At 36.3% G+C, this 23,138-nt stretch overlaps 1 protein-coding gene across 4 annotated transcripts in view; it reads left to right on the top strand.

The window, feature by feature from the left end:
• Positions 1-23,138, top strand: part of LOC106066187 (atrial natriuretic peptide receptor 1-like) — a 93,858-nt gene that overhangs the window by 40,951 nt on the left and 29,769 nt on the right. For 3 of the 4 annotated variants that reach the window (XR_008780126.1, XM_056043903.1, XM_056043904.1), the window contains 8 exons: positions 7,547-7,681; positions 9,514-9,615; positions 10,805-10,914; positions 12,791-12,919; positions 18,992-19,207; positions 19,871-20,082; positions 20,815-20,919; positions 21,961-22,093. Coding sequence is in view for 3 of the 4 variants with exons in the window: in XM_056043903.1 (XP_055899878.1) it covers positions 7,575-7,681; positions 9,514-9,615; positions 10,805-10,914; positions 12,791-12,919; positions 18,992-19,207; positions 19,871-20,082; positions 20,815-20,919; positions 21,961-22,093 (1,114 nt within the window). In the remaining variant the exon portion in view is untranslated. Of the gene's footprint in view, positions 1-7,546; positions 7,682-9,513; positions 9,616-10,804; positions 10,915-12,790; positions 12,920-18,991; positions 19,208-19,870; positions 20,083-20,103; positions 20,326-20,814; positions 20,920-21,960; positions 22,094-23,138 lie in introns of those variants that run through there. The other variant, XM_056043905.1, reaches the window with a different exon arrangement.

The raw sequence follows: 23,138 nt of genomic DNA on the forward strand, positions 1-23,138 counted from the left end.
AACATGCATTTTGCAGTCAATATGATCGGATGACCTGTTTGTTTTGTTGTGACAGCATTTATCATCCATATCTTTTTTTTCTTCTGTTTTTATTTGCTTTCTCTGCGTTGTCCATGAATAACGTTTTGTTTTGTTAAACAATAAAAGTTATGGATTAATGTAGCGAGAGGGTTTAATATAGCAAACATCGTGAAGTGAAGCTGCCCTCATTCATTTAATGTATAAGCACTAAATTATAACTTACAAATGCTTAAACACAACCTGATAATATACCCAGATAGACACAGAGATAAAGGCACTTTTCTTCATTTGTATGCTAGTACAGATTTGTTTTGTGTAAGTTAGTATAAGTTCCCTTTCTTCCCAAATGCGATTAGCCCATGGAACGGTATATATATATATATATATATATATATATATATATATATATATATATATATATATATATATATTACATGCACATGTGATCGGAGCAATAACAATTACGCCCACACAGCAGCTGATGTATCCAAAGGAACGGAGAGTGCCGATAGAGTTTGAGGTCAACGGTGTCTCATGCTTACGGTGTAGCCAGCTCCTGGTGTTTCCTTAGAGTTTACTCCCGAAGCCTTTCTCTTGTTTGGATGAGAAGGCAGCAGATGTTTGAATTCAGAGTTTTTATTTCTCTAGGGTGGGAAACCAGCCAAGGTCAACGAGCCCCTCCTGCCCGATGCTTATTGGTTTAGGCGCCAGTTACTCGTCTTGGCCCCTTCTTCTGCTCCTGAAAACAGTTCCGTCGGACATTACATATATACTCTTACTTAGCTCTATCACTGAATGAAAATACGTATATTTCAAAGTCTGGGAACATTATTATCCGATTTCGTGCCTTAGACTTTGAGCAACATATGTAGAGGTATTTGTTATTTTCTTCTTTAGTTCTTTTAAAACATCTTCTGCCGCCATTTCTGTAACATGCTCGCTCAATTTCCCCCACCCCCTGGGACAGCTATATCCAGTATAGGAAATGGCAGTTCTAGAACAAGACAGTATTTGATTTTTGTTTCATTGAGGGTACCACTGGTCATTTTTATGCTAAGTTATCCACCCCCGCCGCCAACCGACACGCCGTCCCTTCACTTCCGTTCTCCGAGTCATCTTGGCTGTTGATCAACTGTTCCTGGAGGGAAAAAAAAGGGGGGGGGACATTTCGTGCAGTTGACAGCGATGACGCATTACCAATAGAAAAGTTGGCTATGATACTGCAGACAGTTGCGCTGAGAGGGTAAGGGGGCGCTCACGTTCATTCTCATCGGGTGACAAATGAATATTAGCAGCCCCCCCCCCCAGGAGTATTTGATAGATAGCTGATTTTGTGTTTGGTTATTGAGCAATGTGGGGTCAGCATAATTGGGCTTGTGTAGGTGTCGAAATGAGCAATTAATTTAGCTTCTGCTCAGCTTTCTGCTTGTCCGTTTTGTCCTTCAGTTTGTCTGTCTCTTAGTTCTACCATTTAACTATCAACGTAAACATCAGTTCATTCGCGAGTTCATGTAATTGAATTAAAAAAAAAATCAATCTATAGTATCCGCCGGCTTTGTCCGTTGATTTGTTTATTTTGCCATGGGCCTTCTCATTGTTCTTACTTTCTTACTTATAACAATATAATGATATAAAGATAAGCGTTCACCCATACAGGGCCGGCCCTAGGGCCACTGCAACCTATGGGGCCGTAGTGGGCCCTGCACTTTCATAGGCCCCGCGCTAATAATAGGTGTAAATTATTAAATTTAACGATAATAACTTATAACATTGTTACCGCAGCCTCCTGATTTTCCAGGAGCTCCTGGAAATCTCCTGAAATTATTAAAATCTACTGAAAAGTCATAAAAATCTCCAAAAAAATAGACAAAATTGTTCTTAAAGGCATATTCTACCCAATAAAATCAAAACCCTGGCAGAAATTTTAGCGTATCTGTCCACTAATGAAAGCTACACTGCTTTCCCAAGCTACTTTGTTGAACTCAGAACATTTTTATAATACCCGTAACTGTGGCATCTGGTGAAAGCTTCTCGCACCTCAAACTAATCAAGAATTTCATGAGGTCTACAATTCACGAAGAAAGATTGAACAATATGGCAATACTTGCAATTGATCGTAATCTATATAGGAAACTGAAATTTGATTATATGACTTTGCTACACGTAAGGCTCCTGATTGGATCCTGATTTGGTGCTTAGTAAAGAATGAATAAAACGTGACGGCGATTTTATTATCAAATACAAAATCTTAATTTTCACTTATTATCCTTATCCCTACCCAGACTGGGTCCTGCGCAATCCGTTTCGCATAGGGCCCAGCAATTTTTTGGGCAGGCCCTGCCCCCATACATTCCTTTGACTAGCTTATTCTAGTAGGCCTATCTATTACGTTTAATTGGACCAGCCCGTAAATTCCTTTGACTAGCTTATTCTAGTAGACCTATCTATTACGTTTAATTGGACCAGCCCGTACATTTGAGTATCAGTTCTCCCCCCCCTCCCCCCCCCAAACCAACTCTCCTCCTTCACAAATAGGGTCTAGTGTTGTTTACACTGTCTGATTATTGTCTAGTGTTGTTTACACTGTCTGACTATTGTCTAGTGTTATTTACACTGTCTGACTATTGTCTAGTGTTATTTACACTGTCTGATTATTGTCTATTGTTGTTTACACTGTCTGACTATTGTCTAGTGTTGTTTACACTGTCTGACTATAATCTAGTGTTGTTTACACTGTCTGACTATTGTCTAGTGTTATTTACACTGTCTGACTATTGTCTAGTGTTATTTACACTGTCTGACTATTGTCTATTGTTGTTTACACTGTCTTACTATTTTCTAGTGTTGTTTACACTGTCTGACTATTGTCTAGTGTTGTTTACACTGTCTGACTATTGTCTAGTGTTGATTACACTGTCTGACTATTGTCTAGTGTTGTTTACACTGTCTGACTATGGTCTAGTGTTGTTTACACTGTCTGACTATTGTCTAGTGTTGTTTACACTGTCTGACTATTGTCTAGTGTTGTTTACACTGTCTGACTATGGTCTAGTGTTGTTTACACTGTCTGACTATGGTCTAGTGTTGTTTACACTGTCTGACTATTGTCTAGTGTTATTTACACTGTCTGACTATGGTCTAGTGTTGTTTACACTGTCTGACTATGGTCTAGTTTTATTTACACTGTCTGACTATGGTCTAGTGTTGTTTACACTGTCTGACTATGGTCTAGTGTTGTTTACACTGTCTGACTATGGTCTAGTGTTATTTACACTGTCTGACTATGGTCTAGTGTTGTTTACACTGTCTGACTATGGTCTAGTGTTATTTACACTGTCTGACTATGGTCTAGTGTTATTTACACTGTCTAACTATTGTCTAGTGTTGTTTACACTGTCTGACTCTGGTCTAGTGTTATTTACACTGTCTGACTATGGTCTAGTGTTGTTTACACTGTCTGACTATGGTCTAGTGTTATTTACACTGTCTGACTATGGTCTAGTGTTATTTACACTGTCTAACTATTGTCTAGTGTTGTTTACACTGTCTGACTCTGGTCTAGTGTTATTTACACTGTCTGACTATGGTCTAGTGTTGTTTACACTGTCTGACTATGGTCTAGTGTTGTTTACACTGTCTGACTATGGTCTAGTGTTGTTTACACTGTCTGACTATGGTCTAGTGTTATTTACACTGTCTGACTATGGTCTAGTGTTGTTTACACTGTCTGACTATGGTCTAGTGTTATTTACACTGTCTGACTATGGTCTAGTGTTGTTTACACTGTCTGACTATTGTCTAGTGTTATTTACACTGTCTGACTATGGTCTAGTGTTGTTTACACTGTCTGACTATGGTCTAGTGTTGTTTACACTGTCTGACTTTTGATCTGCTTTTAAGCTCATGTTCGAAATATTTCATAAGCATTCTGATATTTTTGTGGCCAGGGCCCTTTTTATTACATCCTGCTAATGCTTACATAATACTTTAGCCGCACCCCCCCTTTTTTTTTATTTTTTTTTTTCACTTAAATAAAAATGTCCGTATTTCAAGACATCCCCCCTCCCCCCCAAAAAAAAATAAAATAAATAAAATTGGCCGGTGTATTCTTGTATATGTTACGTTTAATAGGAATGGCCCGCTTAAATTGTCATTTTAAACCCATTCACTTCTGGTCTGTGAATTCTATATCACGTTCTCTCTCTTTCTTTCTCCCTCCCCCCCAACCACACGCCTTAGAAAATAGTCCTACATAATTCTCTGAGTATTTTTTGACTTTTTATCGAAATAGTTGAAAGGCTCTCTGATGCCTTCAAACACTATCAATTTTTTTTTTAATCAGTGTCAAAAATGATCTTAGGATCGAGGTTATAAATTTCGTTCCGAATCATAAAAATAAATTGCAATGAAAAACGCCACTCAAAAAATAGTAGGCTACAAAGTGAGCTGAGTGTTATGTATATATATATATATATGAAGAAACTACGCATAAAAAGTAAAGTGCTTAAAAACGAAGTATAATCTTGTACGTTTCAATATGTCGGCATTTAAAAAGCATGTTGGGTAGATATTGCGAATAAAAAAATCGTTTTTGGTAAATTTAACTGCTGCGGTTTCGATCAAGAAAATATCTTAGTTGTCCTAGATCCAAGGTAAGTGAGAACAGGTGAAACTTTTTTAGACTTTCGTTTACGGCAATTGGCAACATTTGTGATAGGTGAGCGAGTGAGGACTTATATATATATATATATATATATATGTAAGTGTGCGTGTGTGATTTAATTGCAAATGGAACGAATATTAGTGTTTCAAAATCTTGTCTATATAAAGTTAGCTTTTCGCTTTCAGGTATCTTCTCTACCATCCTATCTCCAATACACACCGCAAACAAACGTGTACTTACAGATAGAGAGTTTCTCTTGCTACAGAGCATGTATTAGTTGTTTTAGTGACAAGAAGAAGCTCTTTTTTATTAGCTTTGATTATTGTCAATCTCTATACTCCTGCAATAATAAACAACTAGTCTCTAGAAAACAGCTTGCTATCTTCTATGTGCTGATTAAAAAAACAACGTTCCTATGTCAGGACTAGCGCTAGTATTTCGCTATTTTCCATAATGTAACAACCTTTCTCTCTGCACTTTTCACTCGAACTTTTCCGCCAGTGCTTCGTCCGTCGTCGCGTATTTCCGGAAATCGTATAAAGAAGCATTGTAGTGGTGAATACATCTCTTTACACACCACTTAGGGCAATATAATAAAGCTATTCAGCAAAAAAAAAAAAAAAAAGAAAAAAAAAAAGGGGGGGGGGGTCTTATTGATTTCATTAGCGGTTAGCGATGTTTACTAGAAATTTGCCCTCCCGGAATAGGGAACAGAAAAAATCTAGCGAGTCGGACAGCGCAATATTAGTCAACATTTATCAAGAGGGCCTAATGCACTTTTGGAAAGAGTTCCATAGATTTGCGGAAATAATGGTGAAAAGTGAATAGGCTCAAGCTTATTTTGAAGCATTGTAATTATATGACTGGAGTCTGAAATAATATATGAAGATTTCCTGGTGCAGGACTAACTTATTGTAGAGGTAGAAGCTTTGAAAAAAAAAATGAATTGGTATATATACCAGTCACACAGACTAAAACCTCAAAATACATAGGTGTAAAAATAAATGGAAAGTTATGATGGAATCCCCATATTGATAAAATTATTAAAAAGTCAAGCAAAACATTAGGGTTTATTAAAAGAATTTTTACAAATCAAAGAAGAACATAAAACTAAAATGTTATTTAACTTTAGTTTGGCCAATATTAGAATATGCATCCCTCAACTCAATAAAACTTTAAGAAACTAGACCAAATACAAAATAGAGCAGTGAGATTTATAACAAACGAATATCCGAATTTGATTAAAGTTACACCTTTAGTAAAATCAATTAACTTAGAGACACTTCAGGACAGAACAATAAAAAGTAAAGTAACTATAATACATGAAACACTTAACCATAATTTACAAATAGAAAAACAAAACCTAATGAAATACTCAGATTGACATGAAGATAGAGGCATATTTCTTATTCCATACGCTAGAACAAATTCGCACAAGTGCTCCTTCTTCCCTAGTGTCATTAGAAAATGGAATGGGCTGCCTGAATCAGCCAGGAATACGAACAAACTTGGCAGAGTTTAAGTCATTGATTAACATGCATGACTAGATTGACACATGAAATGCTTGGGACGTAATTATCTTCGTTTTTGAAGTGACGTCTTAATAAATAAGATACGAAGATTATACGGTATAAGGTACATATCTAGTCAATGTGAGACTGTTGACAATTTCTTTTTTTTTTCGCTTTCTTGTACCGAACATTTTTTTGTGATTTTTGTTAACACAAGGGAATACTATTGTTAAGACAAGGGAATAGTTTCGCTAACACAAGGGAATACTATTGTTAAGACAAGGGAATAGTTTCGTTAACACAAGGAAATACTATTGTTAAGACAAGGGAATAGTTTCGTTAACACAAGGGAATACTATTGTTAACACAAGGGAATAGTTTCGTTAACACAAGGGAATACTATTGTTAACACAAGGGAATAGTTTCGTTAACACAAGGGAATACTATTGTTAAGACAAATGAATAGTTTCGTTAACACAAGGGAATACTATTGTTAAGACAAGGGAATAGTTTCGTTAACACAAGGGAATACTATTGTTAAGACAAATGAATAGTTTCGTTAACACAAGGGAATACTATTGTTAAGACAAGGGAATAGTTTCGTTAATGCGTGGGAATAGTTTAATTAATACAAGGGAATAGTTTTTATCTTTTTCAACGGTCACTTGAGGTATTTTTTAAAATCATGTTCACAGCTAAGGACGATACAATATAACATGTGACGGGACCCTGTGTTTTCTAAACGGTCAACTTGACCTATAGCATTACTAGAGATGATGATTATATAAATGTTAAACTTTGTGCTATGTTCCACTTGTGCCCCCCTACACCCCAACGTATTGGTCTTTAATTTTAAAAATCCCTTTGCATAATATCCATTCCATTTAAAAACCAAAACCTATTTTCTATAATAAACTTAGGGACGTATTTACCAATGTAGAGGAATACAATATACTATGCAATATACTATAATACTATAATAAACGAAACACCTATTGTTCTCAAAGTTTCACAATATCATCACATATAGTGTATATTGAATACAAACGTTCGCGTGTAAGTTTATAAGCTGTCTTTTCCGATTTATATTGTTAGCTTACAATTTCTTTATTAATGTAAGATGGAAGGACAAAATATGGAGAAAAAAAAAAGAATAATTTATTTTGAGCAAAATAATTGCTTATGGATAGTTAAGTTGATAGAGCCTCGGGCTATTAATGCAAATGTCGTGAGTTCGATTCCACATACTGGCCTTTTTTTTCAATGATAACTAAAATGTGAAAGCTTAGTTTGTTATCCTATTCGAACATAAAATAAAAATTAATATTTTACAAATACTTCTACTTTCCAGGTCTTCAGGGCGAGGTGAAGATTAAGACATGGACGTAAAGAAAATGATCTCCCTTGTCGTCTTGCTGCTGGTCGCTCTACACTGTTGTACAGGTCATAATACGGACCATATCCACATACTGCTTCTGGCACCAAGGTAATACGGATGTTAGGTGCTGTACGGTCCTAGTGATCCTAGATCCGAATCTAGTAGTACTAACACCACAGCGTAATGCGAGTCCTTTTCAATAGAGGGGAGATATAATTTTCTATTTAAGAGCAACGAAAGGTTTGATTGCATTAACTCCTTCTCTCCTAACTGACGATACCAGCGTTGATTCCACCAGAATGTGGTAAATAATTACGGAGAGAAAGAGTTAACTTGCTTTGTAAAATAGGCACGAATAATTCTTCTTATATAATGAAACAATAAAAAAAAACAATATAATTGGAAAGTAATTCTTCTGGACTTAAATAACCTTTTTTTTTTTTAAAGATATTTTAATATAATTGGTGAGCGGGATCTTGAATAACAACGTCACTAAACATTTAATTTCCTGATCGTGTGGTATGTGCTTCACACAGTCGCTCCTGTGGTCCAGGGGTCGGAATCCTGCCTCGGCCTTTTCTTGCCGTCCTCTTGGTGGTTTGGGCTAGGGTGTAGGAATCTTCATTTCTTCAGGGACTTCCAAAACTTACAAAACAAACAAACAAAAACTTCTGTTGTTGTTAGCAACAAGTGACGCGTCCTCGGACGGGTATGAAACTCTTGTGTGACAAGCTGCTTCTTACGTAAACAAGAAGGAATAGAGACAAGTAGGCCTGCATAGCTTTGTATACATATCACAAAGGGCCCAAACAAAGTAAATTATTGAGACGCTTGGTTATAACATTCAGTTATGCTCGGGGATTTTTGTCTGGACGGAAAAATTTCACGTGCATCTGAGGATTTAGAAATCATGATGAAACAAGCGATATGATCAATCACTTTTAAACCGTAATCAGGATGAAATCATGAGAAAAATAGGGAGTGCACACCATCAGGTTTTCCCAGATCAGTCGAATTCTCATCAGATCTATGTTTAATTACCTCTGGTCGTAGACAAGAGTCAACTTTTACATTTGTGACGAATTTTTAATAAGTCTAATGGGAAACATAAATGGAGCGTATTTTTTTTTATTAAACAAGAAATTTTAAAATGTGTATATTACTCTGTTAGCTCCCCTTTTGCTCTGTCTACTTCTACCCTGTAATGGACGAACAGAAATGAATTACCCCAAAACACACATTAAACAGTGATATATCTAGCAGGAACTTATCCAGCACTTCAAGTGATGTCGTCCAGAGCTATTTGGTCATGTTCCCTAGGTGCCCATCAACAGATACAACGGAGAATAAACGATTTGCGCAATTTACTCCTCGCGCCCGGTACATTGCAAGGTGACGAATTTCAGTGATCTCGTTAAAATCAGAAGCGCGCTCATTTTTATTATGTCCCGGTTTTACAAGCATGACAACTTGCTGGTCCATTATTAAAATGTGTCTAGTCATGTCGCACAACCCAACTTCAATATCGGCTGGCGACAGAAGGAGCTCTTATAAATAAAATATAAAAAATATAAAAATCATTAAAAAAAATATGAATATTTAGTTTACTTTGTAGTAACCCTTTTCAGACCTTGCAATCTACAGGGAAGAGGATGTCAATGTCATCTGTTTCCTTGGCCCATGTTTAACGAGGGAGTCATGTGGTCAGCACAACGACCTACCACCTTTACTTTTCACCAACTAATGTCAGGTACCCATAAGAGCTGCTTCCCAAAATTAGAAATCCCAGTCTTCACCAGAATTCGAACTCGAGATCCCTCGGTTCGGAAGCCAAGCGCTTTACCACTCCGCCATCTCACCTCCTAGTTTAGTATATTATTTGAATATAAACTAGAATATTAAAAAAAAATTATCTTAATTACTTTTTTCTCTTGTTTCAGAAACTCGTCCCAAGAATTCTCAATGGCCTCCAGTATTGGTCCGTTTGCGTTGGCCATTGAAAATGTAACCAACCTGGGACTACTGCACAACTATGCAGTCAAGTAAGTACTTACTTTGATGTAAATACTCACAAGACCGAGAACACTATATAACTTGTTTCCCATTCATTACAAACAATACTGCTATTTATTTCAAAGAAAAATGTGTATAGTAAATTACTTACATTTTAATTATTTTTTTCTTAGCATAAACAAACAAGTTAGTCTTATGGGTTAGCCTATGCCCAGAGGCGTAGTGAACATCACAAAGAAATATAGACTTAGGCTGTGTGTGGCGCCCCGCCTCTGCCTATGCCCTATAACAATTCCAATTCCATAAGTTGACCATCTTGGAGTAAGCTACCTGGCTGTGTGATATGCATCCTTTTTTATTGTCAATCTAATATTATGAATTAAAAAAAATACTTACAAAACGTATACCAGCTCACTCTGTCTGTCTGCCTGGTAGGATTCTTTTACAGGTTTTTTTTTCTCCCACTTCCCATTCTCTTTGTAAACTTAAAATGTGTACAATTATTTATACTCGATGACAATACGCGAATCGCTAGTGCTATTAGAGGATGGAATGGGTTGCCTGAGTCAGCCAGGAAAACCGGTGACTTGGCAGAATTTAAGTCATCGGTTAACATGCATGACTAGATGCATGACGCGTAGGACGTAATCATCTTCTTTTTTGAAGTAACGTCTGTATTTTATAAGAATCAATAAAAAAGATTAACCAATTACTGTGATAGAAAGTGTATGTGTTTTGAGTGGCTGGTAGTGCAGTGTGTGTGCCTGTGTATGAAATGACCAGTGGACCTTGAGTGTACATGGTTGAGTGAACAGCAGTGTGTCAGGACTGTGTGTAAAAGGAGGTCAGTTTAGAGAACAAGTGGCTGGAGTAAAGAACATAAATAGAGACTAATAAAAGCATTGTGTTTCTTGAAGCTCATGTTGTTTTAGTGTGTCTAGTACAATTATTGGTAAGTAATTAATTTTATTGTTTATAAAAAGGGGGAGATAAACCTTGTAGTAGTGAGAGATATAGCAATGATGTTTTTATTTTCAAACATTTTGCTTGTTAGAAGTGTTTTTTTTTTATTGTCCAATAGTCGTAAAGAAATACAATGTACATTATAAGGAAACATGTGTTCATATGGCATAGAGAAATGTGTCAGTGAATAAATAACAAGTAAAACCGACTTCATAAAAGATATTGAAGTAATTTTCCATCTGTTTTAACATTTAGCATAACCTGGGAAGATTCTGCTTGTGATCCGAAATACGCCACCGGTAACCTTGTGGCCACCATGCTGATTCACAACATCGATGTCATCTTCGGACCACCCTGCACTAAAGGTAAGCTTTTCTTTTACAGTTCCTCCATTCAAGTCACTCCTTCGTGGAACCAGGACAGCTGATCTCAGAAACGACTCTAATAATTTTCCTTGAAATGTAACAGTTGATGTATATCGCTGAGAAAAGAATTACTAGCTCGTTGCAGTCGTTGGCCACACGGAGTAAACTAATTAATTCAATAAATTTAAATTTGGCTAGAAATCTATATCTAGGATTCTAGGTCTAGATTCAAGATCGGTTTTGAAAGGACTATCGCTTTCTTGAAAGTACCATCGCGTTCGGGAATAGCCGAAGGTAAGGCGTTATTGATTCATGAAAATTTTGCGCATTGTCTTTTAATTCTAGACTATTCTTAGATCTAAATGCTTATCGTCAGATCTATACATTCGCTTAACCAGGATTCTTTCTCGGTGAGAAAGGGGGGGGGGGGAGGGGCGGGGTAGGAAAATGTTCCATTCATAAATTTTTTAAAGAGAAAAACAAATCGCTCTAAAAGTTAAATTAAGGAGGTATTGTCTTTTTTAAAAAGTATTTTGACGTTTTTCTTTTATCCTTTACAGTATACAGTATCGTATACATCAGTTGTTGTTTAAGACATAGTCCTGGTTAAGCGAATGTATAAATCTACTAGACCTTTATACTATTCTAATGACAAACATTTAGATCTAGACTTAGAAGACGATGTGCAAAATGTTCCTGAACATTAATTTATTAAAACGTACCTTCTGGGCCAAGGGTGGAACCTGGAAAACGGATTTCGAAAACGGCTCTAATGATTTTCCTAGAAATTTGACTGTTGATGTATATCGTTGGTATAAGAATTACTAGCTCGTTGGCCACGCGGAGAAAAATCTAGTTTGACCATTATAATTGTTCAAAGTATTCAATAATTAATTTAAATTTGGCTAGAGGGCTTACAGAAATAAACGTATTTTGGATGCACTGTTACGTTGTCATATTGTTATATTAATTGCTTGGACGGGGTGAGAAACAGAGGCAGCTTGGCTTGTAAGATCCGAAATAAAACGGGATTTCAGAGGCGGTCTCCTCCAAACGATATTAGCGTTACGTTGGTTGGCTTTAATATAAGCTGTTTGATTTTAGCGCTGAGCTGAATGAAAAATCAGATGGCATGAACAGAATACAAGTTAAAACAAGCAAAATCTAAAAAAAAAAATCCTTTAACAAAACAAAGCTTATCTATAGGAAAGAACTCCGCACTTACACATGTCTTAACTCTTTCTCTCCGTAATTATTTACCACATTCTGGTGGAATCAACGCTGGTATCGTCAGTTAGGTGAGAAATAGTTAATACAAAATCAAACACAATAATAATTCTTGTTTGTTAATTTTTGAATAGAATATTGTAGGTACAATAAATAATTGTTTCAAGTTTCAACTTGATCCGAGAATGATTGTGAGAGAAATATCATTTTTAATTATGTAAGGGGACGAAACCCTACATATTTAGCCGTATATGTGAATACTGAAGGATTTATCTCCCTTGTTGGTATAAAAAAAATACTAGTAATTAATTGACTATTTGGTTAATTTTCTTTTACTGATTCATGTCTTGTCTATGCCAATGAATAGTTGTGCAAAGTTTCAACTTAATCCGAGAATGGGTGCGGGAAAAATAACATGAATAGACTTTTCACCAGACAGACAGAGTTGCTATAAGCTTTTTAAAAAAGTGTGGAATGGGTTACGATGTAAAAAAAAAGTGATATAGAAATATTATTTGGTTCCCACCCAGAACACATTTTTCAAAAGAGGCAGGCCATGCCTTTGACAACAGTAAACTAGCTGGATTGATGAAACATGTGTTGCTGTCTTGTCTGTTCAGACTTTGATTTATCTCGTATGTATTTACAGCTATGACCCCGGTGGCAGACTTGGCTTCCTTCTTCGACATCCCGATCTACAGCTGGGTGTCCAATAACTTAGTGGACAAGTCAGTCAAGACGACCTTGATGAGAGCAATAGCCCCACTGTCGTCATTAGGTAAATCTTTTTTTTTTCTATTTATTGAGTCCAATAGTTATTAAGTCGATCATATCAACTCACTCTGTCTGTATGTCTGTCTGGTACAAATTTTGTTATTACAAAGTTTATATTAAATTTCTCTGTCTATATAAATTACACACGTTCCTACTTAACAGAAGATAATTACATAATACGCGAATCAATATATGCTAATCAGTCATGCATTTCATTTAGAGACTTAACCTCTGCTAAGTCATTGGTTTTCCTGACTGATTCAGGCAACCCTTTACGTTTTCTAATGGCACTATGAAAGAGGGAGCAATTATAATAATTTGTTTTAGCGTATGAAATAAGAAATGTGACATTATCTTTGTGTTTTTATAAGTATTTAATTAGTTTGTGTGTTTTTATTAGTGATTTATGTTTCAGTGTTTTATGTATTATTGCTACTTTTTTTGTATTCTTCTGTCCTGAAGTGCTACTAAATATAGTGCTTTTTACTAATGGCGTTATTAAGTCAAATACAAACATTTTTTTGTTATAACTATCACGCCTCTATTTTGTGTCTGTTCTATTTTCTTTAAGTTCTCTTGAGCTGACGGGTCTCAGACAGAGGAGGCATAGTCTAATATTAGTATAACCAAGGTTAATAGCAATCCTGATTGATTTGTAAACAAACTAAAAAATCGATTGTTTGTACTTAGACATAATGCATCTTTATTAAGACGATTAGTTGTAAAATGAAATAATTCGTATTTTAAAAAGCTACCGCATATTTCAACCAGATATTTGTTTCAAATAGTCTGATTAACGGTTGTCAATATTACAATCATACTTGAAGCCGGGGATTCTCATTTTTCTGAAAGTGTTCCACACGTTTCACTCTGTCTCTGTGGCATTTTACATCTCAGGAGTAAGCTCCTTCCCTTCTTGTGTGACTTGAGACTTGAGAGGCCAATCCTTGATACACAGCTGCGGTCACAGGTTGGGCATCTGTAATCACCACGTTTTAATAGATTACGGAATATTTACAGTTTTTTTTTTTACAAAGTAGAGGTAGTGATCTTTTTATGGTATGAATTTATCGTAGGTATAATCTTAAGTATTGTCGCGTCCTCAATCCATGGGCTTCATGGCTCCACAATTTCCAGAAAAGATCGACCATCGTCTTTCTATAGAAGATTGGAAGGTCTCTGTTCATGCCAGTGTTGACATTCATTAAACAAAAATCACATTCAAACTGGTGACACGTTATAGCTCTTTTTAACTTTTGGGGATGGCTTGATACCTCACCAGTCTGACTTAGACGCTAACTACTTTATGTTACAATAATAGAGTAAACACGAGTCTTACGTTTTCATGGGGGAAATGTGGAAAAAGAAATATTACAGTAACACGACGAACACAAGTATTTGTTAGCTTCTTATTTCTTGTAGATAAATATTTAAAATTGATTTCAATAGTTAATAAAATGATCTTTCTGAATGATCTTTCTGAAATGTTAACAAATTGTGGTTTCACGCAGCTCGAGTTAATTTGCGAAATTTCAGTTTGATGAGATATTGAAACAATTTCTGGCTATGATTAAAGTGTGAGTTAATCCTGGGAATTGAACAGTGGCACACGTTTTCATCAGTAGTTCTTGTAATAGCGTGTTTGCTTGCAAAATGTTTGACATGTTTCGGATGTTCTTTCAAATTTGATGATGATCTTCTTCTTAGTCCAAACCTCCCGCTGGACGACTGGAGATGTCAGCTGTCAGGGTATGTACCGGGACTATTGCGACGATCGAACGAAAGTCTATCGCGGATACCGCACGACCAGGCAGCCATTCTGCTTGACTTGTTAAACTCAGCTGACCCAGACGGAGTAGACGATGATTCAAGTGATCACAGTCACGTGATTGTAATGGCTGTGTTTGAACTTAATGCTCGCAGTCATTGTTGACATCACGTGACACTACATTGTCTCATTATTGGTACCCCACTGTTTCTATGCTACTCTCCCTGTTGCAGTGGCGTAGCAACCATGGCGCAAAGGGGTTCATTGCGCCCGGGCCCATGACCACTAGGGGCCCAAAAGGGGTTATGAAGAGAATGAGTTGACATACGAGTTTAATTGCATCAATTATCACATTAGCTTAATTAAATCATGTTCATTGGTCTTAAATTCTATTTCTGGTGTCCGAGTTAAATAACAAATCCATGTAAATCTAATTACTGTAGAATGTAATCTATTAAAGGAAGGTAACTCTTAAATCGTCCTTACAGCGGTTCATTTAAATCTGACGTATTCGATTTTTTATTTCATAATAATAACAATAACTTTTTGTAAGTCTACACATTGTGGAAAGTGATCTAGATCTATATGATGCATACTATTTGCTTTTGCTTTGGTCCAAGTGTTATTTATTTCTTTAGTACTACAATGCCTATCAACTAGTTAAAATACTTAAAGTAATTGTATGAGTTAATAGAAGATGTAAAGTATTTATTAGGTTGTTGCTTTTAGGCATATTTCTTTAACATGACTACATGAAATCAAAGTAATACACTTATAACCCACATATAGACAATATGTCTTCCAAATACGGGAAGTATCAAACATTTGTTCATGGAAACCGAGCGAGAGATCGAAATCGACTTTCTACTCAGTAGATTGAACATTAATGTCTTAACAAAGTTGCTTTAAAAACCCTTGTCTTCTAACTAGACGAAGGTGATGTAAAATAGGACCATTGCGCTGTGAGAAGTCTTGAAATTCCCATACCCGTGACGACCAATACATATTCAGAATTTCTGAAGATTCAGCATGTGACTCGGAGTCACGAAATATAGTGACGCAGTGGGACAGACGAATGACGTTATAGAATACGAGTACATTATATTAGAAGACTATGGCTAGGCCTTGTAGAAAGATGTATTGTGAATAGACTGCTAATGAAAACAACGGACAGAGAAACAAGACGATCATCCCCATCTTTAAATAAACATCAGTTAAAGTCTTCACAAGTTGTATCAAATATGTTCTAGTTAATTGTTATGTCCCTTGGATTTTTTGGACTCGCATTAGACTTAGTGAAGTAGTGTAAAACTAGTCACACACAATCCAAGACAAGACAGATTCAAAGCTTGAGGAAATTGTTCTCTTTTAACCCGTATGGAACAGGTGTACCTTATGTAGTGTCTGGCGTATAAGTTTGTTTTCATTGACATTCATCTCATTAGATACAGTAGAGCCCAGTTTGGGTTCAGTCACACTTTAAGAGTGGGCCCAACTTCACATTCCTGACCCGGGCCCACGGGTGCCTTGCTACGCCACTGCTCCGCTGTAGTATGAAAGTGTTCTGTGAAATTTAGCAGACGACAGGAACTTAAAAACATTGGTTGCAAAATACTTCTGACATTTTGAAAAAACAAACAAACAACAAACAGACCTCTGACAAAATGTAGAAAATTGAGTCTGAGACACTGATTATGTAGTTAAATTGACTTCATTCGAATGACTCATTGTCAAAAATCATTCTTCAAGGTACAGTGGTACGAAAAAGGGTCGTTCAGAAAAAAAACAACAACAAAAAAACGCTTTTCTAAGAACAGCTGCTGACGGGGAAAAGTGAAGGGATTTTGTTACGTGAACTGTCACAGCAACCCTACGACAAAAGTGAAGGGATTTTGTTACGTGAACTGTCACAGCAACCCTACGACAAAAGTGAAGGGATTTTGTTACGTGAACTGTCACAGCAACCCTACGACAAAAGTGAAGGGATTTTGTTACGTGAACTGTCACAGCAACCCTACGACAAAAGTGAAGGGACAGATGAGATGAGATGAATTCCACATCTGTAAATCTCGGGATAAAGAAAATTAAAAAAATAATTAATTTCCTTCTACTAAAAAACGAAACAATTAAAACTTTAAAAACATATTTTTTCTCCAGTTAATTGATTGATTAAAAATAAATTTAATGAAGAACGAAATAAAAACAAAACAAAACAAAACAACTTCTTTATTCGTTTGTAATGTAATTTTTCTCGTTTCGTCATTCGCTTTGAATACACCGGTACAATAAATGAATATCTTCAAATGTAATTTTTGTTTTTAAGGTCCTCGAGGAGGCGTTGTGTGTTCTTTTAAAATTTATTTTAGTAAAGCTGCCTCAAAAAATACAAAATAAAAAAAAATGCTTAAAAAAAAATTGAGGCTTTTACAAGGGAAAGAATTGCTCAATTGCTGCCGTATATCTCAACATTGCAATATGTATTTCCCTTCAAACATTACATAACATTACATCACCATAAAATTACAGCACTTAACTCTTCGTTATTTTTAGTTTAATTAAAGGCAATCAGACTCACTTATATTAAATCCTGCCTAGACGTTAGCTCACGCTTTCTTACTAAGATAAGGCTGAAGGTGGAAGTTGGAAGAGACAAGATTGGATGTTGGTTACATTAGAAGACACAAGTCATAAGCTCAAGTCAAAAATGACATCATTTATTCAAGCCTCATGGTTGGATAGCTAATTTGTTAAGTTGATAGAGCATCACGCTAATATAGCGAATGTCGTTGATTCAATCCCCATATTTGCCCATTTTTTTTCTCTCTTTTTTAAAATGACAAATGAAATATAAATGTTCAGTTTACTATATTATTTGAACTTAAAGTAAGGATGTTTTTTTTATTTTATTATATCACTTGCTTATACAACCTTGACGAAAGTTGGACAGAAGCGAAACCCATTTAAAAGTCTTTTCAAATAGCATACAATCTAATTCACCTGTCATCAAGATCAAATTCAAAACTTTTCACTCCTGAAATCGATGGCCAAACGTATCGTGCAGTGTCTAAATGAGCTGAAATGTAACTGTGGAATTCAAGGGAATATTTTTTGTCTGTACCTACATCTTAAGTTCTTCCTAAGAAATAAATCCTAGACCAAACATTTCAATATTGGCCTCACAGTGCATGCTTTGTTGTAGAACGAGGTTGGTAAGTACAACCAATAATGCATGGCACTGTTGACACAGCACTAGCGGGGTTGGAGGTAGGGGTATTTTCAATAAATCTTGCCTATGGTGTATCCGTTGTACAAAGTACGGAATTATATTTTAAAAGGCAAATTTTGTATTGTGTGCACTTTGAGCCCTACAAAATGAAAGCTTCAAGTACTATGTACTATTTAGTAGTCTTTTAGTGTAGCGTTCTTGACAATGTTTAGTTTGTCTATGTACTCCAGAATCTCTCCCTATCTTTTTTTTTTACGAAGCTTATATCAACTCACTCTGTCTATCCGTCCGTCTGTCTGGTAAAAAGTGTCTACACGTTATTTCTCCTGCAACTATTATCGGATCAAGTTGAAACTTTGCACAATTATTCATTGGCATAGACAAGACATGAATCAATTTAAAAAGTAACCAATTAGTCAATTAATTATCGGTAATTAATTATTTGTTTGATACCAACAAGGGTTATCTAATCCTTCTGTAAATTTGTTGGATTTAGTCACCTTAAATAATTGTTAACGCTATTAGTCCCTCACGCATTCTCCGATCAAGTTGAATACCCGACAAAACATAAATCAATAAAAAAAAAATAAATGGTAATTGATTATTTTGAGATCGAATAAGGGAAATAACTCGTACATTATGATAGATATAGTTTTTAAGGGCGGTTTTCTTTCCCTTTTGATAAGCTTTTTTTTTCTAAATAAAGGATTTTTATATTTTGCTTCTTTTCCCATTGTCTTTCGATTTTCTAATAATGTTCCATTATATTTCAACTATATATCTTCATTTCGCTTTCCTTTCTTTTTCGCTATCATATTGTATTTTATTTCATGAAAACATAAACCGGATCTTAAAAATTAAAATGTATAAGACACAGGAAATCACTGTGATTAATTTTTGTAGGAAAATCCCACTTTAAGCTTCCAAATACTTTGTGTCAGTTTCAGAAGAATCCTTTTAAACCAGTTCTAGTTCGTTATTTCTCCTGGTACACTATGTCCTACCCAATGTTCATCAGATCTGTCAGTCTTATAATATTTATATCAATCATAACCCTGATTGCTCTACGTTCATACCCACAGGTGACCTGCTGATATTCTTCTGCGAAAAGGTCAGGTGGTACCGGGTCAGCATGATCTCCACCGTCGGCGAGTTGACCGAAGGGATGTCGTCCTTCTACAAGGAGGCCATGGACAGACAGGACATCACCTTGGTCCGAGAGTTCAATAGAGTTAAAGTGGCGGTCAACAAGACGCAGATCGAGAAAATGTTTATCACTTTGAAAGCTGAGACTAGAAGTAAGCTAGTAAAAAGTTGGCAGCAAATTAAGTAGTTATAAATAGATAGAGTCGTGGAAGAAGGTCGAAAGGGGAGGTAATGCAAACATTAAAATCACTTGGTGGAAAGGGGAAATAATATAAACATTAAATTGCTTTGTAGGAAAAAGGATGGGGAGTAAGGGACTCCTGTTTATATTTGTGTTATAGCTGGCCGTGTTGAGCACTATGATCTTTGTATGGTGTTATATTAATTACAATTGTTATATAACAAACGTACTTAGGTTTTCCCTGCAACACTTATCTATGTTGAATACGTATTAATTTATCCGACAGGGAGCAAAAATAGCTCTCGTGTCTACAGCTCTCAGCGGACAATGTTGCCGCATGACCTTCACTCCAATACTTTTCTATTTCACGTAATGACATAGACTATTTACTACTGGGGAAAAGACATACTCCCTTAGCTGAAGTAAAATTCTCCCGTTGTTCTGCTCAAATGGTATCACAATACTTCCGAAGTGCAAAACAAATTTACATTGCCAACTGAGGCCAGGTTACGATTTTGCACTTGTGATCCATTTGGCTCTTCCCTTTCCCCGATCAACCCTAAGGGTATATGTATCACACACGCTATCTCATTCATTAAGATCCCAGCTATGACACGCCCGTTCCTTTCTTTAGTTATAATCCTAGTGGTGCCAAGGGATGAAGTCCGCCGTTACCTGATCGTGGCAGACGAGTTGGAGATGACCAACGGCGAGTACCAGTTCCTGTACACAGAGCACAGCGTGGCAGACAAAGAGTTTCTGGAGACCCTTCAGAGCACAGACTTCTGGAAGAAAGGAGACGGGGATGACGAGAAGGCCTTGAAAGGCTTTCACAATCTGTTATATGTAAGTCTAATTCATGGTTCACAATCTGTTATATGTAAGTCTAATTCATGGTTCACAATCTGTTATATGTAAGTCTAATTCATGGTTCACAATCTGTTATACGTAAGTCTAATTCATGGTTCACAATCTGTTATATGTAAGTCTAATTCATGGTTCAAAATCTGTTATATTTAAGTCTAATTCATGGTTCACAATCTGTTATACGTAAGTCTAATTCAATTCATGGTTCACAATCTGTTATATGTAAGTCTAATTCATGGTTCACACTCTGTTATATGTAAGTCTAATTCATGGTTCACAATCTGTTATACATAAGTCTCATTCATGGTTTACATTCTGCTATACTAAAGTCCGATTCAAGTTCCACAATATGTAAGCTAAAGTCAACTTTGCCAGTTTATTATAAGGAAGTACAATTCAACTTCTCGATTATGTTCTATTTTAATCTGGTTCCTTTTTCTTTGCAATCATTGGTGGTCATACTAAACAAATAAGAGAAGCTAGTTTAAAAGCTACTTCAATAACTCTCTTTCTCTCTGTTCATATAAAGATTTATTTGTCTTTATCCTTTGAAGAGTTAGGAGCAGCACTACAGATTCCACCATCACCCATAGCCTCTATGTTTGTCTGCATATCTGCAATGTGTTCACCTAGCTTCCCCTCGTTTGTTTTATCTCACACAAGCTGCAGCGGTTGAACGTAACAATGCGCTTACATTTTTTGATGTTACAGTTTACATATCACTATGTTTTGGAATGGTCTTTAAACACAAGTGCCTCTATTGAAGCTGCCAACAGACGCTTTGGTTCGAATCCAAAGTTTCCAAAGCCTATAGAGGTAATGAAAATCGATTTTTTTTTCGCTAAAATATTGACTAGTATTTATTTATCTGTTGGAACGAACATGAAAATGTAACTTTGTAAAATTTTAGTTTCACTTACGATGAAGTATTTGATGAGCTCTGTGGTTTTGTTTGTCTGTTGCCATATATTGTTAATTTTGACCGATTATTATGAAGTGTGTATGTGTGTTTCTATGGTGACGGTGGGAAGAAGTTAGCGATTGGTTGTGCATGATGATACATAGGTGGCATTGTCGTCACTAGGTCTTCGTTAGGGGAGACGCCCCAGAACGTGAGACTGAAAGGTTGTGTTATTGTGGTGAGCTAGATTTTTGTTAAAGAATATTAGTACTAAAGTCTACTACAGTTATTTTATCTCATTTAAAGTAGATTTTGTTTATCTTATAAATAAAGTGTTATTTAGTTTGTTCACAAAATGAAGTTATTTAAGTTATTTGAGTACACCAACAACGGTTTAGTTGTCTACCAGAAGTTTGGTGCCACAAGACAACGACCGGAACATTACGCACGAGTGTAAACAGTTAAATATTTCACATTAAATAGGCCTACACAAAAAATTGTTTTTCTCAAAGGTCGAGCTCCATTAGCTGTTACACTTGCCATGTTGTTCCAAACATACCTAACCCTTAACACAGTTCTTCATAGCAATAAATAAATACTGGCCTGAGGTTGTGTCTTTTACAGAGTGCATTGAAGTATAGCCAATAAGAATAATCTTCGCTTACTTAAAACGTTTTTGTAATGAGACAAGTTTCAATAATTTACACAGATATTTATACTTATTTTTAATATATTTGCATTTTTATATGTATATACTGTGGGCACAACTGATTTCTGTAGGTGTCCGCGGGCCGCATAAAACACATGCGGCCCGCCGTCCGTAATATGCCCACCCCTGCCTTACACAATGCACTTCATGTTAATATCAAGTAGGACTGAGGTAATAAATAGAATGTATTTAAGTTACATTGAGAAACCTCTAATGTGTTATAGGACTTTACTGTGTAACTCCACAGCCTGACAAGTACTCTCGCTTTCTGTACGATGCTGTCTATCTGTTTGCGTTGGCCTTCAATGAAACATACTGGAACAACTTGTCCTTCACAGGTCAAAACATTTACAACGCCAGTAAAAATAAAATATTTCAAGGTAAGATATCTTATAGTTATCCCCAAAACTACGGCCCGCTGACCATCAGGCCCGATGTGCGATGCTATCGGGCCCCTCGAAGCTGTTGCACACAGTGCATAATGAAACCGCAATGGGCCGGTCTATTGGACTCAGCGATTCTTTGTTCTGATGTGGCCCGTGATATGAAATGTTTAAGTCCTATAGGCCGACCAAAAGTTCAGGCCTCACTGTAACCGAGTGTTTCTATCCTACAGCGTCTGCAACACTCGTTAAATAAAAGTAAACTAAAGGTGCCTCTTTCAGACCTGGGGTGGGGGGGGGGCAGATGTTTCTATGACCGACGGTCAACAAAGACAACAAAGACCAACATCCACAACGTATGTCAGGTACTCGTTAGACTTGGGAGGACTCATGGGGGTTTCCTAAAATTCACGAAGCTCAAAACCCTAGTCTTCATCGGGGATTCAAACTTGATTACCCCTCGGTTAGGACGCCTAGCGCTTGACCACTCGGCCATCACGACCCTAACATTCATTAAAGGCGAGGAAAAGAGTGAAACCGAATATAAAATGGTATCTGAATGTAAACGGCTTTTATTCACTTTGAGACGCCGCTTTTCCACGATGAGTTGTCATGTGCTTTAGGGAAAGACCAGAAAAAAAATGAAATACTTTTTCATAGTTTTTTTTTTTTAAAGTGTTAAACAAAAATCAGTAACGCCTCTCAGCAGAAGTAAGATAACATTGTAAAGCTGTCCAGGAGTGAAGACCTGTAGAATCAGTGAAATAATGAAAGTTCTGTCGAATCCGGTTAATCGGGATTATCGGGCCACACCGGGATGCGATCGTTTTAAACCTAAAAGACGGTTTGATTAACAGGTGTCAATAGTATAATAGGATTCGTTTAGTACTTTAAAAATTGGTCGGAATAAGAGGCTGTTCCGATTAGTGGGTCGACTGTATAGCGACCCGTGAAGCTCTGTGACAGAATGACGCTTACTTTCATATTATGGAAATGATAAACATCTGTGAAATAGTAGGTAAATATATATTGAATAGTGAAG

This window comes from Biomphalaria glabrata, chromosome 10 (genome assembly GCF_947242115.1).
Source record: "Biomphalaria glabrata chromosome 10, xgBioGlab47.1, whole genome shotgun sequence".
Lineage (NCBI taxonomy): Eukaryota > Metazoa > Mollusca > Gastropoda > Planorbidae > Biomphalaria > Biomphalaria glabrata.